Source organism: Argopecten irradians, chromosome 7 (genome assembly GCF_041381155.1).
Source record: "Argopecten irradians isolate NY chromosome 7, Ai_NY, whole genome shotgun sequence".
Taxonomy (NCBI): Eukaryota; Metazoa; Mollusca; class Bivalvia; order Pectinida; family Pectinidae; genus Argopecten; species Argopecten irradians.
In genome coordinates, this window is record NC_091140.1 from 27209202 (window position 1) to 27234154 (window position 24953).

The 24953-nt window shown below is 37.0% G+C and overlaps 1 protein-coding gene across 1 annotated transcript; it reads right to left on the reverse strand.

Moving 5' to 3' along the window:
* Window positions 1–2271: 2271 nt before the first annotated feature.
* On the reverse strand, window positions 2272–24856 carry LOC138327114 (magnesium transporter protein 1-like). Its single transcript, XM_069273098.1, has 3 exons — window positions 24723–24856; window positions 2643–2815; window positions 2272–2311 (listed from the first exon to the last, which is right to left on the reverse strand). The coding sequence occupies exons 1-3, from the start codon at window positions 24807–24809 to the stop codon at window positions 2272–2274; spliced, it is 300 nt and encodes a 99-aa protein (XP_069129199.1). The 5' UTR covers window positions 24810–24856.
* Window positions 24857–24953: the final 97 nt, after the last annotated feature.

Consider the following 24953-nt stretch of genomic DNA (forward strand, 5'->3'; position numbering starts at 1 on the left):
AGAAAATTAATAAACTCTTCATTGTGCTTGTCCTTCAAAGATAAGAAACTAATAAACTCATCATTGCGTTCTTCAAGAATAAGAAAATATAAACTCTCAATGGCTTGTCTGTAAAGATAAGAAAATAGTAAACTCGTCGTTGGCTTTGTCTACAAAGATAAGAAAATAGTAAACTCTGTCATCTGGCTGAGGCTTGTCTACAAAGGATAAGAAACTAATAAAACTCATCATTGGCTTGTCTGTAAAGGATAAGAAAAAATTAGAAAAACTTGTCATTGGGCTGTGTCTACAAAGATAAGAAAATAATAAACTCGACAATTGGCTTGTCTTCAAGATCCAAGAAACTAATAAACTCATCATATGGCTTGTCTGTAAAGATAATGAAAATAGTAAACTGTCATTGCTTGTCTTCAAAGATAAGAGAAATAGTAAAACTCGTCCATTGGCTGGTTCTGTAAAGATAAGAAAATAGTAAACTTCGTCATTGGCTTGTCTACAAAGATAAGAAAATAATAAACTCATCATTGGCTTGTCTTCAAAGATAAGAAACTAATAAACTCATCATTGGCTTGTCTTCAAAGATAAGAAAATAGTAAACTCGTCATTGGCTTGTCTGCAAAGATAAGAAAATAGTAAACTCTTCATTGGCTTGTCTACAAAGATAAGAAAATATAAACTCGTCATTGGCTTGTCTTAAAAAGATAAGAAAATAGTAAACTCGTCAAACTTGTCTACAAGATAAGAAAATAGTAAACTTGTCATTGGCTTGTCTACAAAGATAAGAAAATAGATCGTCATTGGCTTGTCTTACAAAGATAAGAAAATAGTAAACTCGTCATTGGCTTGTCTACAAAGATAAGAAAATAGTAAACTCGTCATTGGCTTGTCTACAAAGATAAGAAAATAGTAAACTCGTCATTGGCTTGTCTGCAAAGATAAGAAAATAGTAAACTTGTCATTGGCTTGTCTACAAAGATAAGAAAATAGTAAACTCGTCATTGGCTTGTCTACAAAGATAAGAAAATAGTAAACTCGTCATTGGCTTGTCTACAAAGATAAGAAAATAGTAAACTCGTCATTGGCTTGTCTACAAAGATAAGAAAATAGTAAACTCGTCATTGGCTTGTCTACAAAGATAAGAAAATAGTAAACTCGTCATTGGCTTGTCTACAAAGATAAGAAAATAGTAAACTCGTCATTGGCTTGTCTACAAAGATAAGAAAATAGTAAACGTCATTGGCTTGTCTACAAAGATAAGAAAATAGTAAACTCGTCATTGGCTTGTCTACAAAGATAAGAAAATAGTAAACTCGTCATTGGCTTGTCTACAAAGATAAGAAAATAGTAAACTCGTCATTGGCTTGTCTAAGATAAGAAAATATAAAAGTCATGGCTTGTCTACAAAAATAGTAAACTCGTCATTGGCTTGTCTGCAAAGATAAGAAAATAGTAAACTCGTCATTGGCTTGTCTTTACAAAGATAAGAAAATAGTAAACTCGTCATTGGCTTGTCTACAAAGATAAGAAAATAGTAAACTCGTCATTGGCTTGTCTACAAAGATAAGAAAATAGTAAACTTGTCATTGGCTTGTCTTTAAAGATAAGAAAATAGTAAACTCTAAAGATAAGAAAATAGTAACTCGTCATTGGCTTGTCTACAAAGATAAGAAAATAGTAAACTCGTCATTGGCTTGTCTGCAAAGATAAGAAAATAGTAAACTCTTGTCATTGGCTTGTCTTTACAAAGATAAGAAAATAGTAAACTCGTCATTGGCTTGTCTACAAAGATAAGTAAAAATAGTAAACTCGTCATTGGCTTGTCTCAAAGATAAGAAAATAGTAAACTTCGTCATTGGCTTGTCTACAAAGATAAGAAAATAGTAAACTCGTCATTGGCTTGTCTCAAAGATAAGAAAATAGTAAACTTGTCATTGGCTTATCTACAAAGATAAGAAAATAGTAAACTCGTCATTGGCTTATCTACAAAGATAAGAAAATAGTAAACTCGTCATTGGCTTGTCTACAAAGATAAGAAAAATAGTAAATGGCTTGCTCATAAGAAATAGGCTTGTCTACAAAGATAAGAAAATAGTAAACTGTCATTGGCTTGTCTACAAAGATAAGAAAAATAGTAAACTTGTCATTGGCTTGTCTACAAAGATAAGAAAATAGTAAACTGTCATTGGCTTGTCTACAAAGATAAGAAAATAGTAAACTTGTCATTGGCTTGCCTACAAAGTTAAGAAAAGAGTAAACTCGTCGTTGGCTTGTCTACAAAGATAAGAAAATAGTAAACTCGTCATTGGCTTGTCTACAAAGATAAGAAAATAGTAAACTCTTCATTGGCTTGTCTTTAAAGATAAGAAAATAGTAAACTTGTCATTGGCTTGTCTGCAAAGATAAGAAAATAGTAAACTCGTCATTTGCTTGTCTGCAAAGATAAGAAAATAGTAAACTTGTCATTGGCTTGTCTACAAAGAGAAGAAAAAAGAATTACCACACAGCAATATATATTATAATGCCAATAAAGAATAAACACAAAGAATATATATATAACAAAACAGATTACAAATGAAAAGAAAGAAAAAATACTACAAATGAAGTTGTAAATTATTTCTGAACTTTGATATATGACTACTGACCTACACACGGAGCATTGTCTCTGTGCCTGTAGAGCGGTCAACATCACCACCACCGAGTAGTTCTTTGGACCAGATTTCACATATTGTTTGAACTTGTCTCCATTCAGACGGATGATGGACTTCTTGTTGTTCCAGTCACTCAGCTGCTGGACCTTCTCACCGACTGTGTCCACCTGAGGATCAGAGGAGTTCATAAGGTCAGAGGTGACAGGGTGAGAGTTCACATGAATAGGGGTCACACTGTCAGAGGAAGTTACACATGGCATTACTGTGATAATATTCATTAGTAGACAGTGACAAACGATGACACCGACCCACACAGACATATTGGAACAATAAATCTTTATATGGATTTCAAAACAAAGTTCATTCCATCACACAGAATATCAGTTATTGATTCTACAAAACGTCCTGCTGATGAAGTAAATGACTCAATTATAAAATAATCCCATGTAGCTATAGTGGATCAGGATTTTAACACTGATCGATGAAAATGTGTGAAAACATTGTGGCTAGGTTCTGACTCTATATTCACTCTCTATGTTCCTTCACTATCTGATGGGCCGATCTTTTTCATCAATACCGCCATTCTCAAAAACCATTTCCGATATTACATGTTTTTGAGTTTACATATACTGTAATGTCAATGTTACTGTCTGTCTGATATATCCCCCCCATATCAGACTAAACACATTGCGATAATGTACATTCACATCCAAGGATAATGCATATCACACCATATAGAGATTTTTTTTAAGTTTCCATTAAAGCACTGTGAGATGAAAGTTTCATGAAAGCCTTGTTTACATTCATTTTAAGGTAAAACATGTATTTTGAACGACATCCATTCCTGTACCAAGCACAAAACATGCATATTCTAGCAGCTATACCTATTCATTATTCGTCTGCAGTGAATCCATCAGTTTTTGAGTGTTCTTTTATAGCAAATTCTACAGACTGGCTTCCAGACCTTATAATGACCACTATTTTCACTGACACGTAACCTTGGAAGATCAAGAGAACTACCAGGCTAAATCCAATTCATATTATATAGACAGATTTCTAAACATACAGTTCTCTTTTGAGTTTATATACGTTAAAATACTTTGAAGAGAAGTAAATTGTTTCAGCAATTCAATGATATAATAATCCAGGAATAGTGTAACAAGGTGCAATATTAATGCTGATGTAAAAGTTTGTGACAAATCCATGAATTCTAATTTATTGTGTTCAATTACATTCAGTTTTGTTACCAGATAGGCAATTATTCAGGTAATACTTTTTCTGTGCGAAACGTATGGAATGCTGAAAATACAGTTGCCTTTCAAGCCAAATCTAAGAATACTTGATCTGCTGAATTAAAGAAAAATAAACAACCAACTTGCAAATATTCTAATGCATTAAGGTGGAAGTGATTAAAAGATATTTGATTTGGCATTTGACTCTTTTTGCACAAGAATTGTAATAGAGAGAGAAATAAACATAATCTTATCCAATACATAAATGTATGTAGCACTCACTTTCGACAAGAGGAGATAACTGCTCTATCCCTGATAATTGTTTTATCAGACATCTTACATTCCATCTATACATTTGTCTGATAAGATCAGAACTAGTAATACAAGTAAATTAAATTAATCATTGGAATACATTTACACAAAATCAAGTGCAAGCTAGGACCAATATAAATGTTGAATGAAACAACCAAATATAATACTAGTATGCTGTGTAATAAAAACTTTGTTATACTTCCTTTTAATAAATAGCTATATGGTCATACTCATTAAGAAAAATCATTGACCTTGAGCACGATGTCAGAAAGCTGGTGATGACTTTGCAACCCATAGGTAACAGATAGAAGCAAATCACATTTTTTTGTATACTTCATCTTTTCAGTCACCATGATCCCCACCTGTACTGCGACTGAAAACTTTATCTACATATGTACCCATAAAAAGCTTGCAAGCTAAGCAATATGAAATTGAAGGAAATTATTGGATAAAAAACATATTTTTACCTAGTTTTTAAAATTACAAAGAGTCAAATCACATGGTTTCTGAACATGGATGTGGGATAAATTACATACTATGAAATGATGAAGATGAAAGCTCTACCTCTCTCTCTATGTGTATAGATTATGAACATCATGAACACAACTAATTTGAGCTCGGATATAGACACTCCATCACTAGAAACCTATAATAACCAGGAACAAGCTGTAGGAGTGTAGCACTAACAACATATTGCTATGCATAACATACTTTTCCAATTAAATCCCCAACTCACTAGACCTTTTGTCTTAGATCTACAGCTCGTTATAATTAGTATGGCAAATCTCTCAGGTAAAACAATACAGTTGTGTTATAATAATCAGCAGGGTTCCTCTTCTGTAACAGGAGAGATCATTAACTAATCTTAAGTGCACACATGCCAAGGAATCACTGTCTGTAGTGAGATACGTACATCACAGACAAGGGAGTATTATAGACTCATACAATCAAAACATCACATCCAAAACTGAACACATACATTACTAATTGGTCATTAGAATTTCTAATTATTTTATTTTCAATTAATTTATTCGATGGTAATTATAACATTATCTAAATCTGGTTATCTTTGTGGGAATAAGAGAAAATTTGATCCAAAGTTTGGAATTTCATACCTTTTATGATATGTAACAAATATTGTTGAGTGCAGCAATGGTAACTAGTTTGACAGCTTGGTGAGAGACAGAGAGGGAGAAAAGCTATACTGAGGTATGTACAATGTATCACATAATGCATTCAACTAGCACCAACCTGTTTACTGTGTAATAAATGTTCTGCATGTGAAGTGTTACACCGGCCTACTCATATAACTGTAAATAAATATGTACACTGACTGTAGCTGGAAATTAATAGGTTAAAAGGATCCTAAAAGCATCTGCACCTTAATGATACATCCTGCTTCCTTAATCCTATGTTTCTGCTTTGTTATTGATAATGAATGAGCTATTTTTACTGTTTATCCGTGGTGTATACAAACTAACAAACATTTTGTACATGTGGTTTTCGTTTGTCTTCCCTAAGAAGTTCTACACAACCATGTTTTAGCACTCCTAACATCAACCATGAACATAAGCATATCATCAATGGTTAAGCTAACTGGAGAAAACTAGAAAATACAGCCAGTATGATAGTCTGAACATAAATGTGTGTATAGATTTCAGTACAAAATAGTGTAGCCGTCTAAAAGCAATGAACCCATTTTATATTACTGAGTTATTCTTTATAGCTTATACCATACATCAAACCAACGTTATAATTTTTGAAAATTTAATAATACCCGGTAAATGAAATGTCAATTGTGAAATAATTGATCATTAAAGGGGAGATAACTCATAGATATTATATACATTGACATTGTATAATGTCCCAGATTATGCATGTGTAAAACACAAAACCGGACATAAAAAAATTAATTTTAAATTAACCATATATTAAAACTCATTTGATAGATTACTTCTTCATAATGCTTTTCCATCTTTCTAACACTCATAACATAAACTAGAAATTCATATGTATATATATGGTTGTTGAATCATATAATCGATAATTAGCTTGTTACCTTCAACTCATTAAAGTTTGTGACATTGTGAGCAGATTCCCAAAGGTACATAACACTGTGTATAATCAATTATTCTCAAACTTTTACAACTTGTTGAGTCCTCATTCCTCAACAAGAACAATCCTAACTAGCATCACCTATAGATTTTCTCCCACCTATTCCTATTGTAAACTAATGAAATGATGAAATGGTGAACATAGTTGACAAGGAGATTAACTAATTCCAAAGCAGTCTCACTCTCAAATTTTAACTTAGTTATCTTAGAAAAGAATGGAAAGAGAAGAAAATGAATTAAATTTGGGATTCACAAACACTTAAAGATAATAGTAGGAAAAGGAAAGGAAGTGAGAATCCCAATCAAGTGTTATAAGTGTGAGACAAGTGGTAAGAGAAGTAATCAGAACGGAAACAGACTAAAGAATCATGAAATTAATGAAAAGAACAGGCCCCAAACTTCACTAAAATATAAACAGAATTTCTTATAACGAAATAGGACTTTGAACTCACAGAAAATATGTGTATCAATGTTCAAAACAAAAATTAAAGAGAGTATGTCTCCAACTTTCATTTTTCAAATATTGATGATTGATGATGATGATGATGATATCATGATGATGATGATGATATAATGTATTGTTTGTGTTCAATATTGATGTATTTGTGAGGATAATTATTGTTTTGTAAGGATGATTGATGATGAGAATGATGTGAATTGATTGATGAGGATGAGGACGATGATGTGTGAATGAGATATTATGTATCAATGAAATTGGAAAAAAAATTAAAAAAAATTATAAAAAAAAAATATTAAAAAAATTTAACTCATAGATCAAAACGTTTTGTAATTTATATTGTCTCTAGTCCTCATTCATAAACCAGACAATAGAAAATCATAGAAGACAAAGGCCTAGCCCTGGTATAGGAAATGATAAGAGAAGTGGATAAAATGTTGGGTATGTGTATTATATACAGTTACTATAATTACAAGTGTCCCAGTGATACAGGAACTAGAGAGGTGGTGCACGTGTGTGATAAGACGTGACTGAGTCAGTCACAAACCTATCATCATTAGGACCTAATTATTCCTATAGCGTTATCTGGTAATATCTGATACAGTAATAACAGCCCAATCTACATTATGTGGCCAAACCAGACATGCAAGGGAATGTTTTACATGATTAAAAGTCCAAAATTACCGTAGTTACCCCAAAGACTCGGGTATAAAATATTTACATACATTGTACACTCATTAACCAGCCTTGAACAACTGGCTAAGTTAACAATATCAATATTAGTTATGCACAGGTTATGTGATGTACAATTTTTTACTGTAAGCATTTAATGTACTTTTTGGCACCTTTAGACATTTATGCAAGGTAAATGAATAAAATCATATATCTACCACAGTATCTGTACAAATATTTTAGCTAGTACTATAACAATTACAGAATTTATAGTAATTTAATAATCATCATCATTATATACCAGTATATTAATTATTGATGTTGTCAATTCAATACATGCTAGAATAAAGATTACCTGTACATTGAAACATACTAATCAACATATATCTCTAAAAGCACCTGTCTACATGCCTTGGTTAATAATACATTAATATTATGCTCATACAAATACTCATCAAGGTGAAATTTTCTTTAATTTCATAACTAATTATTTTATTCTAATGGTTGAAATACAAACATTTGTATAATATGTACAGCAGTGTCATACTTGCCAACTTTTTGAAATTCCCATGGGGGTAATTTCATGTATTTAAACTTTGAGCCTCAAGAAAGTGTACTTAGTAACCCCCTATGAAGAAATTAAAAGTTGATTTTTGCATATTTTTACCTGTTCTTTCTGATGGTATAATCAGATGTTTAACATTTGGAATATTAAAGAAATTGGACTTGCTAAAATGGCCAAAAAAGGGGGTTCAAAATCGGGAGTCTCCCTCCAAAATAGGGAGGGTTGGCAAGTATGCAGTGTGTTACTTTACATTTTATGAATATGCCTCAACCTTTATAAATAAAATATTGTCTGGGATCAACCATCTTGCTACAAATTCCTTTATGTTAAAAACTTTTATAAGACACCTCATACCAGCCAATAGGCCTGGAGTCTGAATTCTGTCTACTACTGTGACCTTACTACTAAGGTCAAACAATTACAAGGTCCAGCTGTGACTACAGGTCAACAGGCCAATATTACTGGTACAGTACAGCAGGGTACAGTCAGCAGGGCACATTCGCTGATGTTTCCCCTAGTTTCTAATGGTAAATATATATATAAATGGTAAATATATATATAAATATTCTGTAGTATCAATGGTATCAAAGGATAGAATGATTTTAATGGAAAACTGACTATAGTGATAACTTTATCCAATACAACATCCACTGAAACAAATACATGTAGTGCTGTTATATTTCTATAGACCCAGGGATACACATAAAATATCTCTGCTATTTCATCCATCATTCTCAATCCTTTATTTCCAAAACGAAAGGTTTTATTGCTTCAAACAGAGAATTTTAGCTATTTCTAAATGTTTATGGTCATTTTAATGGTAAGTTGGTAACTACAATATGTCTGTGTATATGTGACATTTGTCTCCTTGTGATCCAGTATATCTTCTGATAATATTACAAGCATTTTCTTAAAATCTTCCAAGGTGAGACTAATAACTATTTCAAGGACAGAATCCAGAAAGAATACAAAGTGTGGACAGAGTTGATAAGGAAATTTAAAATACAACATTTTTTTCTTCTTCCTTGAAATGCTTTGAGATTCTTTAACTATCTAAGATTATTTTCACAAAAAAAGAATTGGGGAAAACAATGCAAAAATTTGTAGGAGCTTCTGACTTTATTTGGCCCTTAAAAGTGGCTACATGCTGATATAATAGCTAGAATAGACCATTTGCCGGTTTCCAATAGGTTAGCGATTAGAGTGATCTCCCTTGAAAAACAAAAGAGTTCCACCGGACAAAAAGTTGGCCTTTACTATTACTCAAATAAGAAAGTGAGCTCAGTTGAGTTGCTGTGTTCGCTAAAATCAAAATGTATTTGCTTGTATTTAGTTGTTGAGTGCTTTAAATCAAGCTGAGAGATATGTGCAAAGGCTGTCAACATATTCATTTAGCGATAAATCCGAATTTATCACGCGCACATGCAGCCTGTGCCGGACATAGCGAAACGTTTTATTTAGGCCTATTGGATTCAGCTTAATCTTTACAGTGCTTATATATATTTTCATCTGTATTTTTATCAGCTTTTATGTCACCGTTTATAAGCCTATTGTATGCTAAACATATTGAATGTTATAAGGGGCGCTTAGTTCGAAAACTTGCCTATATTATTAGGCTTTTTAACTCTTTTTTTTGTCTAATATATAGTATAAAAATATTTTTAAAAACTGTTGATATCGGCAGGTATAGCGAAATAAATAGCGCTATGCCCGGCACATGAAATCAAATTGACGCAGGCATATTTTTAAACATATAATTTATTAACTTGTTCTTTATATCGAATTATCTGAATTGATAATAAAAGTTCAACTTTAAGTATTTAACGATGTAGATTCAGAAGCGTATAAAAGAATTTTTATGTTCATTTTAGAATTAATAGAACGTCTATTGATTACATTTATACATGGAATCCATAAGTTCTAATTGTTTTACCTGAATCGCAAATAGTGCCAATGATAATTAAGTGATACATACGGTAAACTTGTACATGTACTTCGATCACCCAAAATGTCTCTAACCGTGGTACAAGTATCTAGAGTGTCAATTATATTGCCGAGAAATGATGTTTCACCTGTAATTATTAAACTTAATGCAGATTACATTTTCAATACGAAGTAAGTAACTTTGATCTCAAAATACCAGGAAGTTGCTAGAGAAAGGATTAAATGCGTAACATTCATAATTTGCTGGGGAGATGTAGATGTGTTCGGCCCCTTAGATTGTCACTGTTTGTGTCTGGGCATCAGTATACGTTTTAAGTAAAATCTCAATAAGAACTTCGATTGATAAGCTGATGATCTGAAGATAATAAAAAAATTCTAAGTTGATTTAAAGTGCTAAGTAAACTAGCAAAATAAATGTACACGAACGTTATGTCAACGCACTAAGCAAAGAGATTCCTTATTTTTACATAAATATTTTCTTCCTTATTTGTGATTTTTATTATTTGTGCATTCTCCCATTGTTCCCATAGTAATTACAATATACATTATTGTACATACAGTTGCATTACTTTATACATGCAAGCATGTACAGTTATCAATCTGTAATAGGATAAATAATGTCTATTTTATTTCATTGAAAAAAGATGTTCCACGGTAGAAGTTTATCCTCCAATATGCGCTCTATAAAAATCGGGAAATTCCTACTAAAATTTGCAAATCGCACGACTATGCAACTTTGCTGTCATGTAATAGATTATTTATTGGATTTTACAAACTGCTTTTTCACAAATACATTGTAGATCATTTATATATTAGATGTACAGTATATAAACACATGTATTTAGAAACCTCATATTTGACATTTATTTTTAGTCTAACGTTACTTTGAAAATGGTTACCTCTATACTAAGACGAGACGGGCCGACATCGCGAGTCGAACAATGCCTCTTTATAATCAACAATCTTTGTTTTCATATTTCCTGTATGTAGTTCATATACACTTTAACTTCCAAATATGCACATAGCCGCCGTGGTTTTGTCTGCTATTGAATAGTTTTTGCTCATAATGCTCATGTACTGGAGACTAACGTTAGCTAAGTTTTAAATAAATAAATCCATCCCTTTAATTTTCAAATAATTACTGATTTGTGTTGTATTTGTGACGTTAATAATTCAAGAAATGACGTCTTATCTCATTATTAAATTAAAAAAGAATCGTATTTCATAGAAGTAAGCACTTCTTATAATATAGCCGCTTCGGTAACTTGTCCGGTTGTTCCGGTTGCCGCTTAGGTGTTTGCAAAGAAAATCGCTTACGTCATTGAGAACCGGCAATTCGCCTATTCACATCCCTCAAAGAAAAAGTCTCAATTGTGTATGTGTGCATGGAACTCTAGTTACATACAGTTGGGAGCAAGCTAAACTTGGTAGTGAAGTGCACTGGAGTGCACAAGTAAAGTTAACTCCGGTTCACTAGCTAGTGCACTAGAGTTAACATCGTAGTGCACTAGAGTTAAAATCGTAGTGCACTAGAGTTCACATTGTAGTGCACTAGAGTTAACAACGTAGTGCACTAGAGTTAACACTGTAGTGCACTAGAGTTCACATCGCAGTGCACAAGATAAATGAATCTGATACTCCTACTTATTGCATAAATTGTACATGTACAATCTGTTCATGTATATATTTTCATTGAATGGTTTTAAATATCTTTTCATTATTTCAGATGAATTACCAAATGTACTCTGTATTTAAAAAGTAGCATAACTAAGTGAGTTTATATATGTAAATAATTAATTTATTAAATAAAATGGTTACTTTTATTGGTGTACATTATTATATATGGGTTTCATCTGAGTAATTTAGCCTAATATGAGTTTTAATATTAAAGTAAAGACTATACCGTAAGCTGCAATATGGCTTGACCACATGCATCTTTTCTTTAGATAATTTTTTCAGAAAATAAATGAATTTATTTATTTATTAGGATAAAATATTTTATACTTGTTATAATACATTTACTTATAGCTACATTTAAATTTATTACTCAGATCAAATATTAGGTATTCTAGATATAAATAGCTATATTTATTTTAATTTATTTCATGTATTTAATAAAAAAAAAATTGATTTTATTATTTATTTATTTGAATCATATATCTTTGTTTTTGCCATTCTAGAAATTAACAGCTACTTTATTTCACATTTAGAATGTCATATTTTTTACATTTAGCAGTTTTGGCTATTACACTTTTATTATACCCTCATAAGTCGCTTGGTGAATTTTACCTGTACTGGCCAGGCCCCAGGCCTGGGGCAATAACAGTGGCGTAGCGCCCGTGCATGCTTGCATGCTCAAGCATGCAAAAAATAATCTGACTTACATTTTTGAACAGTCAGAAAAAAACACATTTGAATACACGTAACGCTGCAGAATATAAATTATGTATAAATACATATGATATGCCCAATTGTATGCCTGACATAACTTTGTGCACATTTGAAAGACTTGAAGATTGGCCATTCTGGAAATTTATTAAAATAGTCTATATATTTCCGGTTACCAAGTTGTTAACTATGTTTGAATTTTATCGAAGACAATATTAGACTTAAACTAAAGAAAAAGACTTCTTCACCAAAATCCCTCAAGCAATTGTGGATTTTGAATCGGGAAACACTTACGAATACCAAATAAACAACATCGCATGAAAAGTTAGAAATATTCTAAAAACATATAATCATCTTTAAAATGATAGCAAAACAACTTAATTAAAGCAATCGCAACATGTTCTTGGCCTTAGTAACGAAAAAGTGAATTGATCAATTTTGGTTCACTTCCCGCCCCGTTAAAACGTGTGTTAATCCGTGATTTCCGGTGTCACGAAATAGTTGACTTTTATTTTTGTCGAATATGAACAGATTTTTTATTTAGAAAAGAATTTTTGTTGTTGTAATTGTTAGAAATATAACAGAATAAGTAGAAAAATAGGTCATTAATACAATATTTTTTTTTATTGAGGTGGTCGAGGACTGGTCCCTTCTTACGCAATTTCCACCATTTTGATAGTGGTCTTTGACTCGCTGTCATAAACAAACCAACACGTAAACTTAATTTTAATTTTGTTTAAGATATTCTCCATAAGTTTTTCATTATTTAAAATAAAACAAAATTCTCCCATTACTTACTAATTAAATATTTACAGCCAAAATCCGTGTTTTTTGTTCGAGCACTTGTCACGGAAGTTTAGTATGTATACAATGTATATAGTTAACAATTAAAGGATTTGTAAGATTGCATTTATATCTCCAATAAATGCAATCTAACAATCCTTTAATTGTTATATTTACATTTTACTTTCTACTTCAAAGTAAAACATAATTTAGATGCGAGTGAACATTTGAATTTCCCGCTTTAGCCATTAAACCTCAACAGCCAAGTTCAATGTGATAAAAATAGTCCCTATAAAAAATTGAAAAGATAACAAAATTTCAATGTTTTTCAATAGCTTTTCATTTTACTTTCAATTATCCAGACATTTAAAAGATTTGTTTACAAGTTTCATAACCAAACTGGTTCATTCAACTACAATGTCAATTTTCCTGTGCGGACTAACATGGTGTCAGTGAAAAAGACTCGCATCCTTTTATATAGATATTACTACACCAAGTCTAGGCTGCATTTATTGGCTCATAATGCAGATCACGATTATCATTAGAGTAATGGGAGTCACAGTGGCCAAATGTAAATATTTTTGCATGGTTATCACCTTAATAGCGTGACCTCCATTTAACCATTGGTATATACGTTAAAAATTACCAAAGAAGTAAAATGGTTACTACGTTGTAACAATTTCCCGTCAGCTTCTAGAGGACTTCGCCCCCAATACCCCCTACCGGGGCTTCGCACCTGGACCCCCAGGCATGCAGGCCTATCCAGACCTAGCTATGCCGCTGAATAACCTAGCTAACTGGGGTCACCTGTCTTGTCATGCATGACTGCCCCTCACCTAATCCTGTAATTACCTATGAAGCCAGTTCAATTAACACAAATTTGAGGTTTTTCAATGTAAAACCAATTTTCATGATGTAATACTTACCATAACTTTAGTATGCAAATACGCTACCTACACCCATCTTTGTAGCCCCAACAAACATAAGATTTGAGAATCCCGTCTCTCCCTACCGTACCTCATCTCGTACTCGACGAGAGTAACATAGAGTGGTCTCCCTTCCTCAAAAACCCTTTATGGAGCCACAGGGGCAAAATGGCTGAGGAGGAAAGGGGAGGAAACAGAAGGGTGGGACTCCATAAAGTTATGGTAAGTATTACATCATGAAAATTGGTTTTACATTGAAAAACCTCAATTTCATTTCAGTAATACGTTACCATAACTTTAGTATGCGAATTCGTCTTACCGTAGTGGAGAGTCCGAAGCCAGGCAGCCAAATCAAACGTCAAATCCAGGAGACAAGCCCCAGTAGGGAGAATAAAAAGGGGTTCCAGGAACCCCCCGAAGGAAAGGGATAAAAAATGGAATACCTCCCAGAGAAAAGAGGAGTACCATCGTGATGCCTGCCCGCATACAGTTAAAACCAAAAATAAATACCATGTCTAGGGCGGAGGAACAGTCACAGACTGAGCCGCCACAACTGGACCCAAGGAAAACAGTCCCTCAGAATGAGAGGACAGGGACCGGAGGTAAAAGTCAGTGAAAGTAGACTGACCACGCCAAAAGGCAGCAGACATGATGTCCTGGAATGAGGACCCATTTAGGAGAGCCAAAGAAGCTGCAAGGGCTCTAACCTCATGAGCCCTCACCTTACATTTCGCCCGAGATAGATCATTAGATAGCTCATAAGCAATCTTGATCACCTGACATATCCATCTGGAAATGGATTGGGAGGAGATATCCTGCTGACCCTGTTTAATGGGCAAGAATAGACGAGATCGAGTACCTCGCCCCCCCCCCTAGTTTTATCAAGGTAAAACCTAAGTGCTCGACAGGAGGGCACAGCAACTGATCATTCTCCTCAGACTCAACAGAGACTGTCAAGGAAGGAATCCTAATGGGATCGGGCGAAAAACCAGGAACCTGATTCTTTGCCAAAAAGGCAGGATCAGTGAGAAGGGTAACGGCAGAGCTATCTCTGGCCCAACGAAGGCACGAAGAGTGAACAGACAAAGCATGGATATCACTCCTCCTACGGCCTGAGGCAAGGGCAAGCAGGAAGACAGTCTTAAAAGTTAAAAACTTTAGGGAGACAGACCCCAAAGGCTCATAAGGAGCCCCCTTCAGTGACTCTAACACAAGAGCTAGGTTCCACTGTGGAGCTAACTGCCGTACCCTAGGCCTGTCCAGACTGAAGCCCCTAATCAAAGCAGACAATGAGGTGGAAGACCCTACCTCTGGTCTATCATGAAAAGAAAGTACACTGGCAATAGCCGTGCAGTATCCCGCAATAGTACCAGAGGCAAGATTCCGTTCCCTAAATAAATAGAGAAGGAAATCTGCAATCAGCTGGACAGAAGCCTTGATCGGATCAATCTTCCTGCCGATACACCAATCACAGAAGATCTTCCAGCGTGACTGGTAGACGGCAGAAGAGGAAGACCTAATTGATCGGGCGATGCGGGCTGACACGTCCGAAGAAAAGCCTGCCTGAGCGAGGCCTCCTGAGATAGCTTCCACACGTGAAGGTGGAGGATCTCGGGACGTGAATGCATCGTCCGTGACCGAGGCTGGCACAGGAGATTGGATCTAAGTGGAAGAACCAGAGGAACATCCACCAGAAACGACAATAGCTCCGGAAACCATGGTTGTCTCGGCCACAGGGGCGCTATCAGAAGGAGGGAGCAATGATGCGTCCGAAACTTCTGTAGAACCCTGCCCACCAGGTTGAATGGAGGGAATGCATAAGCCTGCATCCCCTCCCAATCCAGAGATAGCGCGTCCACAGCCCAAGCCAATTGGTCTGGCACCGGAGAGACAAAGGTTGGCAGCTGATTGTTCAGGGAAGTGGCGAAAAGGTCTATATGAGGCCTGTCCCACACCTGACAAATGCCCTCGAAGATCGAGGGATTTAGTTGCCATTCTGTCAGAACCGGCTGGCAGCGCCTGGAGAGAGTATCCGCCAGAACATTCAACCTGCCTGGAAGATGCTTGACTAGAATAGTCAACTGCATTTCCTGACAGAGAAGAAGAACACGGATAGCGAGGGCACAAAGGACGTGGGACCTTGTCCCCCCCTGTCTCTCCAGATACGCGACAACTGTAGAGTTGTCCGTAGCCACACAAACCACCTTGGAATGCAGAATCTTTCGAAAAGCCTGCAAAGCCAACAGAACAGCCCTCATCTCCAGCACATTGATGTGCTCGGAGAGCTGATCCCCAGACCATTCCCCCGACCGGCAATGGCCATCGAGGTAAGCCCCCCAACCTGTCATGGACGCGTCCGTGAACAAGGTCATGGTGGGAGCTGGCTTGGACAACGGAACCCCCTGTAGAACATTGTCTTTGAGAGTCCACCACCGTGCAAACTCCTTCACGGACTGGTTGAGAGGAAGCCAAGCCTCCCATTCCCTGCTGGCAGGAACCCAGTTCGCGAGGAGAAACATCTGGAGAGGTCTGATGTGAAGTTTCCCAAGGGGGACTACATCTGCCAGGGAGTTGAGATAACCCAGAAAACTGAGAAACCAACGCACCTGGACGTGTGACCAACTGATGAAGGTCAGAGCAAGATCTCTGGCCTTCTCGAACTTCTCCAAAGGTGGAAGGGCAATGCCCTGAACCGTGTTGAAACGGTTTCCCAGGAAGACAAAGTCTCGAGAAGGGGAGACCTCGGACTTCTCTCTGGAAGGAATGAAGCCGACTTTGAGCAAAAGTTTCAGGACCAGACGGGTGTTCTGCACCAAAGATTCCCGCACTAGGTGGAGCATGAGGGAATCGTCGAAATAGATGTGAACATCTATTCCCCTGGAGTGCAGAAACCCCACGACAACCTGCAGCAGCTTGGTGAAAACCAAAGGAGCTGTCGTGAGCCCGAAAGGCATGGCCCGGAACTGAAAAACCTTCCCGTTGCAAGTGAAACGGAGGAATTTCCGTGCCGACTTCTTGATGGGAATGTGGAAGTAGGCATCCTTCAGATCTACTGAAGTAGCCCACATCCCCTCTCTCACCGAAGCTATGATGCTCCGTGGAGTCTCCATCTTGAAGTGAGGAGAATCTACGTGCCTGTTGAAGGCACTTAGATCTATGATGGGACGCCAAGCTCCGGACTTTTTCCGAACCAGAAACATTCTGGAATAAAAGCCCGGAGTGCATTCCACCATAGGCACCTCCTCGACCGCGCCCTTTAAAAGCATGGTCCTTACTTCCTCCTGGATGGCAAGTGCCTTTTCTGGATCCCCCGGAGGAGGGAAGAAGATAGGTCTTGATGCCAAGGGCGGATCCCGCAAGAGGGGAATGCCCAACCCCTCCTTGACCACAGACAAGGCCCATGTGTCCTCTGTGATTTCCTTCCACTCTGGGAGGAAGAAGGACAGACGACCTCCTACAGGAAGATCGGGACGAGGAAGATTGAGACCCTCCCAGGAGGGAGAATCGCTTCCTAACCCGAAACTGAATCCTGCGGGAGAAGGACTGGAATCTAAAACTGGCATAATCAGAGCCTGAACCTCTGATAAATCACCAACACTGAGCTGCAACCCGGCAAACCCAGGCGTGCGAGATGAAGAAGAATTCTTCTCCATAACTCGAGACTGGGCAGTGGCCAGAGCTGAAGACACAATAGTGCCTTCTGGCAGTGAGCGATCTGACTGAGCAGATGCCCGTGGAGCCACCAAAGAACCCAAAAGGGTGGTGGACTCCGGGATGGATGATGCGGAAGGTGGTGGGCAAACCTCCGCCCCGAGAATCCGAGATACATCGGCCCTAAGGGCCTGCATCCCAGACAAAACCTGCTGGGCATCCACCTCAGCAGCCTCGAGGTCACCCTCCTCCTGGAAATCCTCAACCTGAGGATCTGCATCCGACAAACCAGATTGGTCAATATCGGAGCAGCCAGGGGAGAGATGAACAACATCATCATCCTCTGCCGAACCCACGACCTCACAGTCCATATCCTCCTCGTTGCCTGGACCCGAGGTCCCAACGGGGAGAAAAGGGCCAGCAAAAGAGACAGACTCAGGAAAACTCTCCTGAGCAGGCTCCAACAAGTGGCGTTTAGGAGCCGAACTCCTAACCACAGAAGCTGAGGGCTTCGACCTAACGGTCGAAGCTCGACCCTTGGACTCGGAGACAAACGGGACTGCACGAGAAGCAGAAGTCCTAAAGGTCCGGCGAACCTTTCTAGGACCGGCCGTAATGGCACCCGAAGCAGCAGTAGGTTGGGGGGGAGCAACCGAACCGCTGACAGGTCTCCGCGAGGGAGAGACCAAACCCCAAGGGTTCCAAGAAGGAATAGCCATGGGGTTAAAACCGTATCCCTGAAAATACGGAAAAGGTCCCGTGGGTTGGGAGTGACCCCAGAACTGGCCAAACTGGCCTGCCTGAGACTGGGGCTGGCCAACCTGACCAAAGGACGAGGTTGGACCACCACTCCCTCCAAGTGGAAACCCGGACATGTATGGGCTAGGCCCATAACTGCCGGGATGCTGCTGAAACCCAAAACCATCCGCAGGCTGGTTTGGGGGGCCCAAGGATGGTTGCCCGCAGGCACCCGTATACCCTAAGCCAGGGGGAAAAGGAGACCGAAAATCGGACACCTGACCAACAAACCCAGGACCCTGAGGATGACCCCCTGGGAAAACCGAGCCAGCACACTCAGGAGCGGACCTAATAGGACCGGGACCAGGTAACTGGACGGGAGGGAAAGTTGGACCAGAATTGATGCCGGGATTAGAGAGCTGCGCATCACTAATCCCAGTGGAAACGGACAAACCAGAAAGGAAGTCTGTAGTCCCTGAACCCAAACTCGGACGAATAGGTCCGGCATCAAGACCGCCCCCAACAGCAACACCACCTGGAATGCCGGAGCCGCTGACAACGTCAGAGACCGGCGGCTGGTAGTCCCTACCCGAAGGCAAGCATGGAAGCTTACGAGCATTCCCAGCCAATTCGACCCTAGACCGAGAAACGTCAGGGTCAGGCTGCCCCTCCCCTACTCCAGGAACATCCTGGACAGGAGGGACCACCCCCTGATCTCGAGAAGAACCTGTAGAGACAGGAACTACCGAGACAGGAACAGAAACAGAACTAGAAGCCTGCTTCCTTCTCCTCCCGTAAGATGAGGACGAATCCCTCTTACGGGAGGACGAAGATCGCCTTGGTGTAATGCCGGCCTGGCCAAGAGCCTCTCCAACTGGACAAAGTTCACAAGGAGAGGACTCATGACAAGGGCGACATAGGGGACATGCATCATGTGGGTCCCGTTCCTCATAGAAATGGGAACACCCATGAGCAGACCCCTGACGCTGACCCGAGCGGGACATACCAGGCATTACAACGACAATTACGTAAACAAGGTAAGAAAATTACGTCAAAAACGTAAAATATAAGCAACACACGCTAAACACGTAAAAAACAGTGTTAGGTGACACAAATCTTACCTAATAACAACGGCAACGAAGCCTCAGCGACGAAAAAACCGAACAAAAAACAAACGTAAACAAACCGGAAACAGCGAGACGTCACCAGTAATGACGGATCGCACGGAACACCGGCAAGCACGTGGAACAGTCAAAAAACGGCCGAAAAAGGCACAAAAAAACGAATGACAGTACAAAAAGAAAACAACACAGGGCAGATGGGTAAACACACAACTGAATGTGTGAAAAAAATTTGACTAAAACGTCAAATAAATGGACCTAACAGCGAAACGAAATAGACACAATGCAATTGCCGTCCGAGCTGTGTAGCGCCATAAAGGAAAGAGGAAGGGAGACCACTCTATGTTACTCTCGTCGAGTACGAGATGAGGTACGGTAGGGAGACGGGATTCTCTTATCTTATGTTTGTTGGGGCTACAAAGATGGGTGTAGGTAGCGTATTTGCATACTAAAGTTATGGTAACGTATTACTGAAATGAAAATTGTGATTCTTGAAAATACAGGTGAACAGGTGTCCTATGAGTTTTGATTTTTGAAAAGTTACAGAACTTTGCATTTTGTCAAGAGTCAACAATTTAACTGAAATAAATTAAGTTGAAATTTCTTAAAAAGTTCTTATTATTAGCTTCCTTTGTACCCAAATAACTCTGTCAGAGACATACAAATATAGATTTTATATGTCTCTGACATATGGTTATTTATAATTAACAGCTGTGCAATTGGGACGATCAGTCAATCAAATTGTCGAAATCATTCCATATGATAACGGACCACGTTGATGAGTCTAATTATTTTAATCAAATCCTTATTTCTGTTTAAACATATATTTCTACACATGTAATATTACATCATAATATTTGAAATATATTTTGATTGATATATTAAATTTTGATTTATTTCTATATACCGTATATATATATGTATAAACATATGAAATCTATATCAAAATTAAGCAGCAAAAGTTGTGTGCATTTATTAAAAGATTATTAACTAAAAGTGATGATCATCGACCTGCATGTACATTAAAATAATGTGGAGTGTCGCATATAATTCATGTTGTGTTTTAGTGTTTACACATACACATAAAATACAATATTTTTATCATATACATATCAAGGATTTCTATAACTCCATATGTGTATATATTAATTATTTAATTGTTATCATATTTAATTGATGTGTAATTGGTACAAAAGTCTGTCACATACACTGATATACATGTACTGTACATTGTACATGGGGATACAGGTATGCACTGTACCAGCATACATAAATGACTTGTATACTGTACGTAAACTCTTGGCACACAGGTCTGTCGTTATGGTCACTAGGCCTAGGGCCCTTTTCTCCCTATTCCCCATCCCACCACTTGAGGTGACACCTTACCTGAGATGATCAGTCAGGCGTCACAGGTAAGGTATACCTATTTTCTTTAACCCCAGGGGGTCCATTATAGCATTCAATTCAATAGATATATATATATATAGCATGCTGTGACAGCCTCTGTACCTGATTAGTTTAGTAAAGTCTTAACTGTCTACTTGACCCCATGTGGTTTTGTTTCATATAATAATAATAATAATAATAATAATAACAAGGACATAGTCATTCAGATCCCCTGCTAATGGGGATATCAAAGCTGAAGTAAGTTTGATTGTGGAGACTTATGTGTATGAAAAAAAACAGGAAAAAGGAAGTTGAGCTAAAGAAAGATGGAGTATAATTCAAGCAGAGCGGGGCTGCAATTGTTGAATCAGGTATCAGCCTTGACATTTATATTAGAATATATACACAAAGATGGGTGGAGTTTTGCAAAGTAACATTTACCATGATATTTTCAGCAATGTTTCTATGGCAACGGAAAAAGTGCAAAAAATGAAAACCTTAAAATAGCAAAAAGCACTACTAGACCATAAGACTAATGTGCATATGGAGTTCCGTGCATATATCTCAACCGGTTTTCCAGTTATGCTGCGGAAACGAACCTGGTACAAAAATATGATATTTTCAGCAATGTTTCCATGGTTATGGAAAAAGTGCAAAAAATGAAAACCTAAAAATAGCAAAAGACACTACTAGACCATAAGAACAATGTGTCTATGAAGTTTCATGGAAATATCTCTGCTGGTTTTAGAGTTGTGCTCCTGAAACGATTCTTACACAAAAATCTGCCATTTTCAGCAATGTTTCCATGGTTACAGAAAAAAGTACAAAAAGTGAAAACCTTAAAATAGCAAAAGGCACTACTACACCATAAGACCAATGTGTCTATGAAGTTTCATGGAAATATCTCTTCTGGTTTTAGAGTTATGCTCCGGAAACGAACCTGGTACAAAAATATGATATTTTCAACAATGTTTCCATGGTTACGGAAAAAATGCAAAAAATGAAAACCTAAAAATAGCAAAAGGCACTACTAGACTATAAGACTAATGTGTGTATGAAGTTTCGTGGGAATATCTCTACTGGTTTTAGAGTTATGCCTCCGGAAACCATTCGTACGGACGGACGGACGGACGGACGGAACCCATTTGTATATCCCCTGCCAACTTCGTTGGGCGGGGGGTAATAAACTTACAGCTACTTTTTATCAAAATACGCCTATTCTTTCAATTGAGAATTATAAATTGTTATAATAATGTTTTTTTCCCCTCAAAATGAAGATGCTGGCTCAGTTATACATACGACCATCATACATACTAGTCCAAGAAAAGGATGTGATTACGTGAATGAACGTGTAAAATCAGATATTTAGATAATATATTGTATAAATTTCTGGTAAAACCTATAATCTAGCTAGAACAAAAGTAGCTTCATAAACACTGTATCTAAAAATACAAGTTATTTAATTGACAATTTTAATTGTCCATGCACACTGTTGGGATTACTTTAATTTCATCCCCCATATTACAATTTAATGTTAGTAATTGTAAGGTTCCATATGGCATCCAGAAAATTCATTCATTTATTTATTTCAAAATGAATATAAGTTATACCACAAATTTGAATATACTTGTATTTGTAAGGTTATACTGGTTATATGATATATGTAGTTATGTATACAAAGGTACCATCATGAATTCCAGTTGATAGCACATAAATAAATCCACTTCAATTTAATCATGAAAAAGACACATTTTCTGTTTGATTATGCTTGTACTTTTTCAAAAAAGTGTACCTGTAATAATTTCTTCAAAGAGAACTAATAAGTACAATTTCTAATACCTGATGATAATTTTTGTCAATGTATTGATAAATTAATTAACTGAATGGCTACATTTACTGAACGGAACATATCAGTAAACGAGATGAAATATTTCATCTAAATGAAAGAAAATAATGATGCCTTCTGTTCATTTATTACGTGGAAAATATTGATTTGGCTTAAAATTGTATATACAGCAAAGACAGCCCCTGTATATTGTAATTTGTTTTGTGTGTGTTGTGGGAGGTTGTGGTGTATACATTACATGTATTCATGTTGTGTCTCTTTGTGATAGTACACTTACCCTTTTTATTTACTGCTATCTCACTAAAGCATGCTATCAAAGAGTAGACATTATACAGCACCCAACACAGTAAGTCACATTATAAGGGCACACCGTGTCAAAAGGGCACTATTAAAGTGCGAAGCACTTCTTAGGTAACAGTACAATGTACATGCATGAAAATGTAAGAGAAAACCCAATCTTCAAAATTCAATCCTACATACTGACAGCTTCAGCAGAAGCTCAGTGCTAGCCTATATTGCTCTTTATTTGCAAGTGTTCAAGTCATTTAGACCACATTCCATATAATCAGCTGAACAAAAACGGATATCTATTATAGAAATAAATTTTCTTTCTTCTCAAATGGATGTTTTCAATTGGGACAAGGATAGAGTGTGAATATAATAAATGAATAAATAAAACAGAAAATTTGGCTCCGTTATTTCCAAAAATTGCACTTTAAAGCATAATTCTAATGGTAATTGAAATATCTGGCTACTGACACATCTGGCTGTGCCCTTAAAAGCTATATTTCATGTAATTTCATGGTAATGATATATATGTCACTTAAACATTTGATATTTGAACATGGACATGTAACTTTATGATTTAGCTCTCCAAAAGCTTAAACATTTGATATTTGAACATGGACATGTAACTTGATGATTTAGCTCCCCAAAAGCATATGTCGGCCTATAAGAGAGCCGAAATTTAGGGATCATATATTCCTGGTTTTGAATAAAGCGCCTTTAATCATTGCCATGTTCAGTACCTTCGGGTTTTGTCGGAATTTTGAATTGTGTCATGTAACTGAAGTCTACACGACCTACATGTGGTAATCCGGGTAACTAGCCTAAGCACACATGTGTTTGTTTACGTTTTCCTACTGGCTAATATTAGCGAGTATTTGAAACATCTAATTCACACATTGCCGTAATTCAATATTGTGTGTATCAAATATTGTAATATGCGAGCATTATTTTCTATGTTATTTGTAGATCCAGTCTGCAGAAGTCGACCCAAGTTTTGTTTACGAAAAATTGTTAACGTTTTCTCTTGGTTTCACAACTCTCGAGATCATGATACTTCGAGTTGTCGCAATGATGTTCGGAAGAGTTCAGAATGATTCGGCATCTTTCGAGCCAATTTTTCAAGTGCACATATATTTCATACTTTTATAATTAAAAATACTTCCAGTGCTGCAACTTTACAAAAAGTGGTAAAAGTAGATAGTTTAAACCTCAGACAGACAGAGTAAAATGTGTATAACGTTTACACAGTTTTCTCTATGACAAAAAGAGCGAAAAAGATAGACCATACAACTTTAAGGATTTGCCTTCATGTCAAAGTCTGGTGTCAGGGCCTGAGTTTCTCGGGCTAGCTCTGAGAGCACTGCAATAGCTAATTAATCTTTAGTTTAAGATTTCCTCACACGCATTGTACCGAAACGACCTCACACAATCAAACAGAAAGCAGTATTGTATTATAGAGGAGCGGAATTTAGATCAAACAATGACATGATCACTGATAAAATAAGCAGGAAAGATGCCACATTACACCGGATGCCACATTTACACTTTACCGGTAGATTCTAATTCGAAGAATAACTCGCAAATGCATTACCACAAAGATGTGTATGCATTTCAGTTTCTCAAGAGACGTGTTTTTGCATAAAGATATTACCTCCTTTTTCTTTGAAGCGGACGAACAAATGCAGAAAACGGCAAATATGGAACAGGCAAAGAGAAGATGTTTCATGTTGGCAGCCATTATTCTAAACGTGTATATAAGAATTCATTTGATTGGATAATTTTACGAACGACCAATGAGTGACTAGTTAACAAAACGGCTTCGCCAGTGGTATTTCATTCGGAATGCCTTTGGAGTATTTCATTCGAAAGATAGTAATTTTCC

Excerpts from the sequence above, each read along its gene's own strand:
- LOC138327114 (XM_069273098.1), bottom strand. The coding sequence starts at position 24,809 with ATGGCTGCCAACATGAAACATCTTCTCTTTGCCTGTTCCATATTTGCC. Across the intron at positions 2,816-24,722 it reads CCGCTTCAAAGAAAAAGGAG|GTGGACACAGTCGGTGAGAA; the intron begins GTAATATCTTTA and ends TCTGATCCTCAG. Across the intron at positions 2,312-2,642 it reads AGACAATGCTCCGTGTGTAG|ACAAGCCAATGACGAGTTTA; the intron begins GTCAGTAGTCAT and ends TTATCTTTGTAG.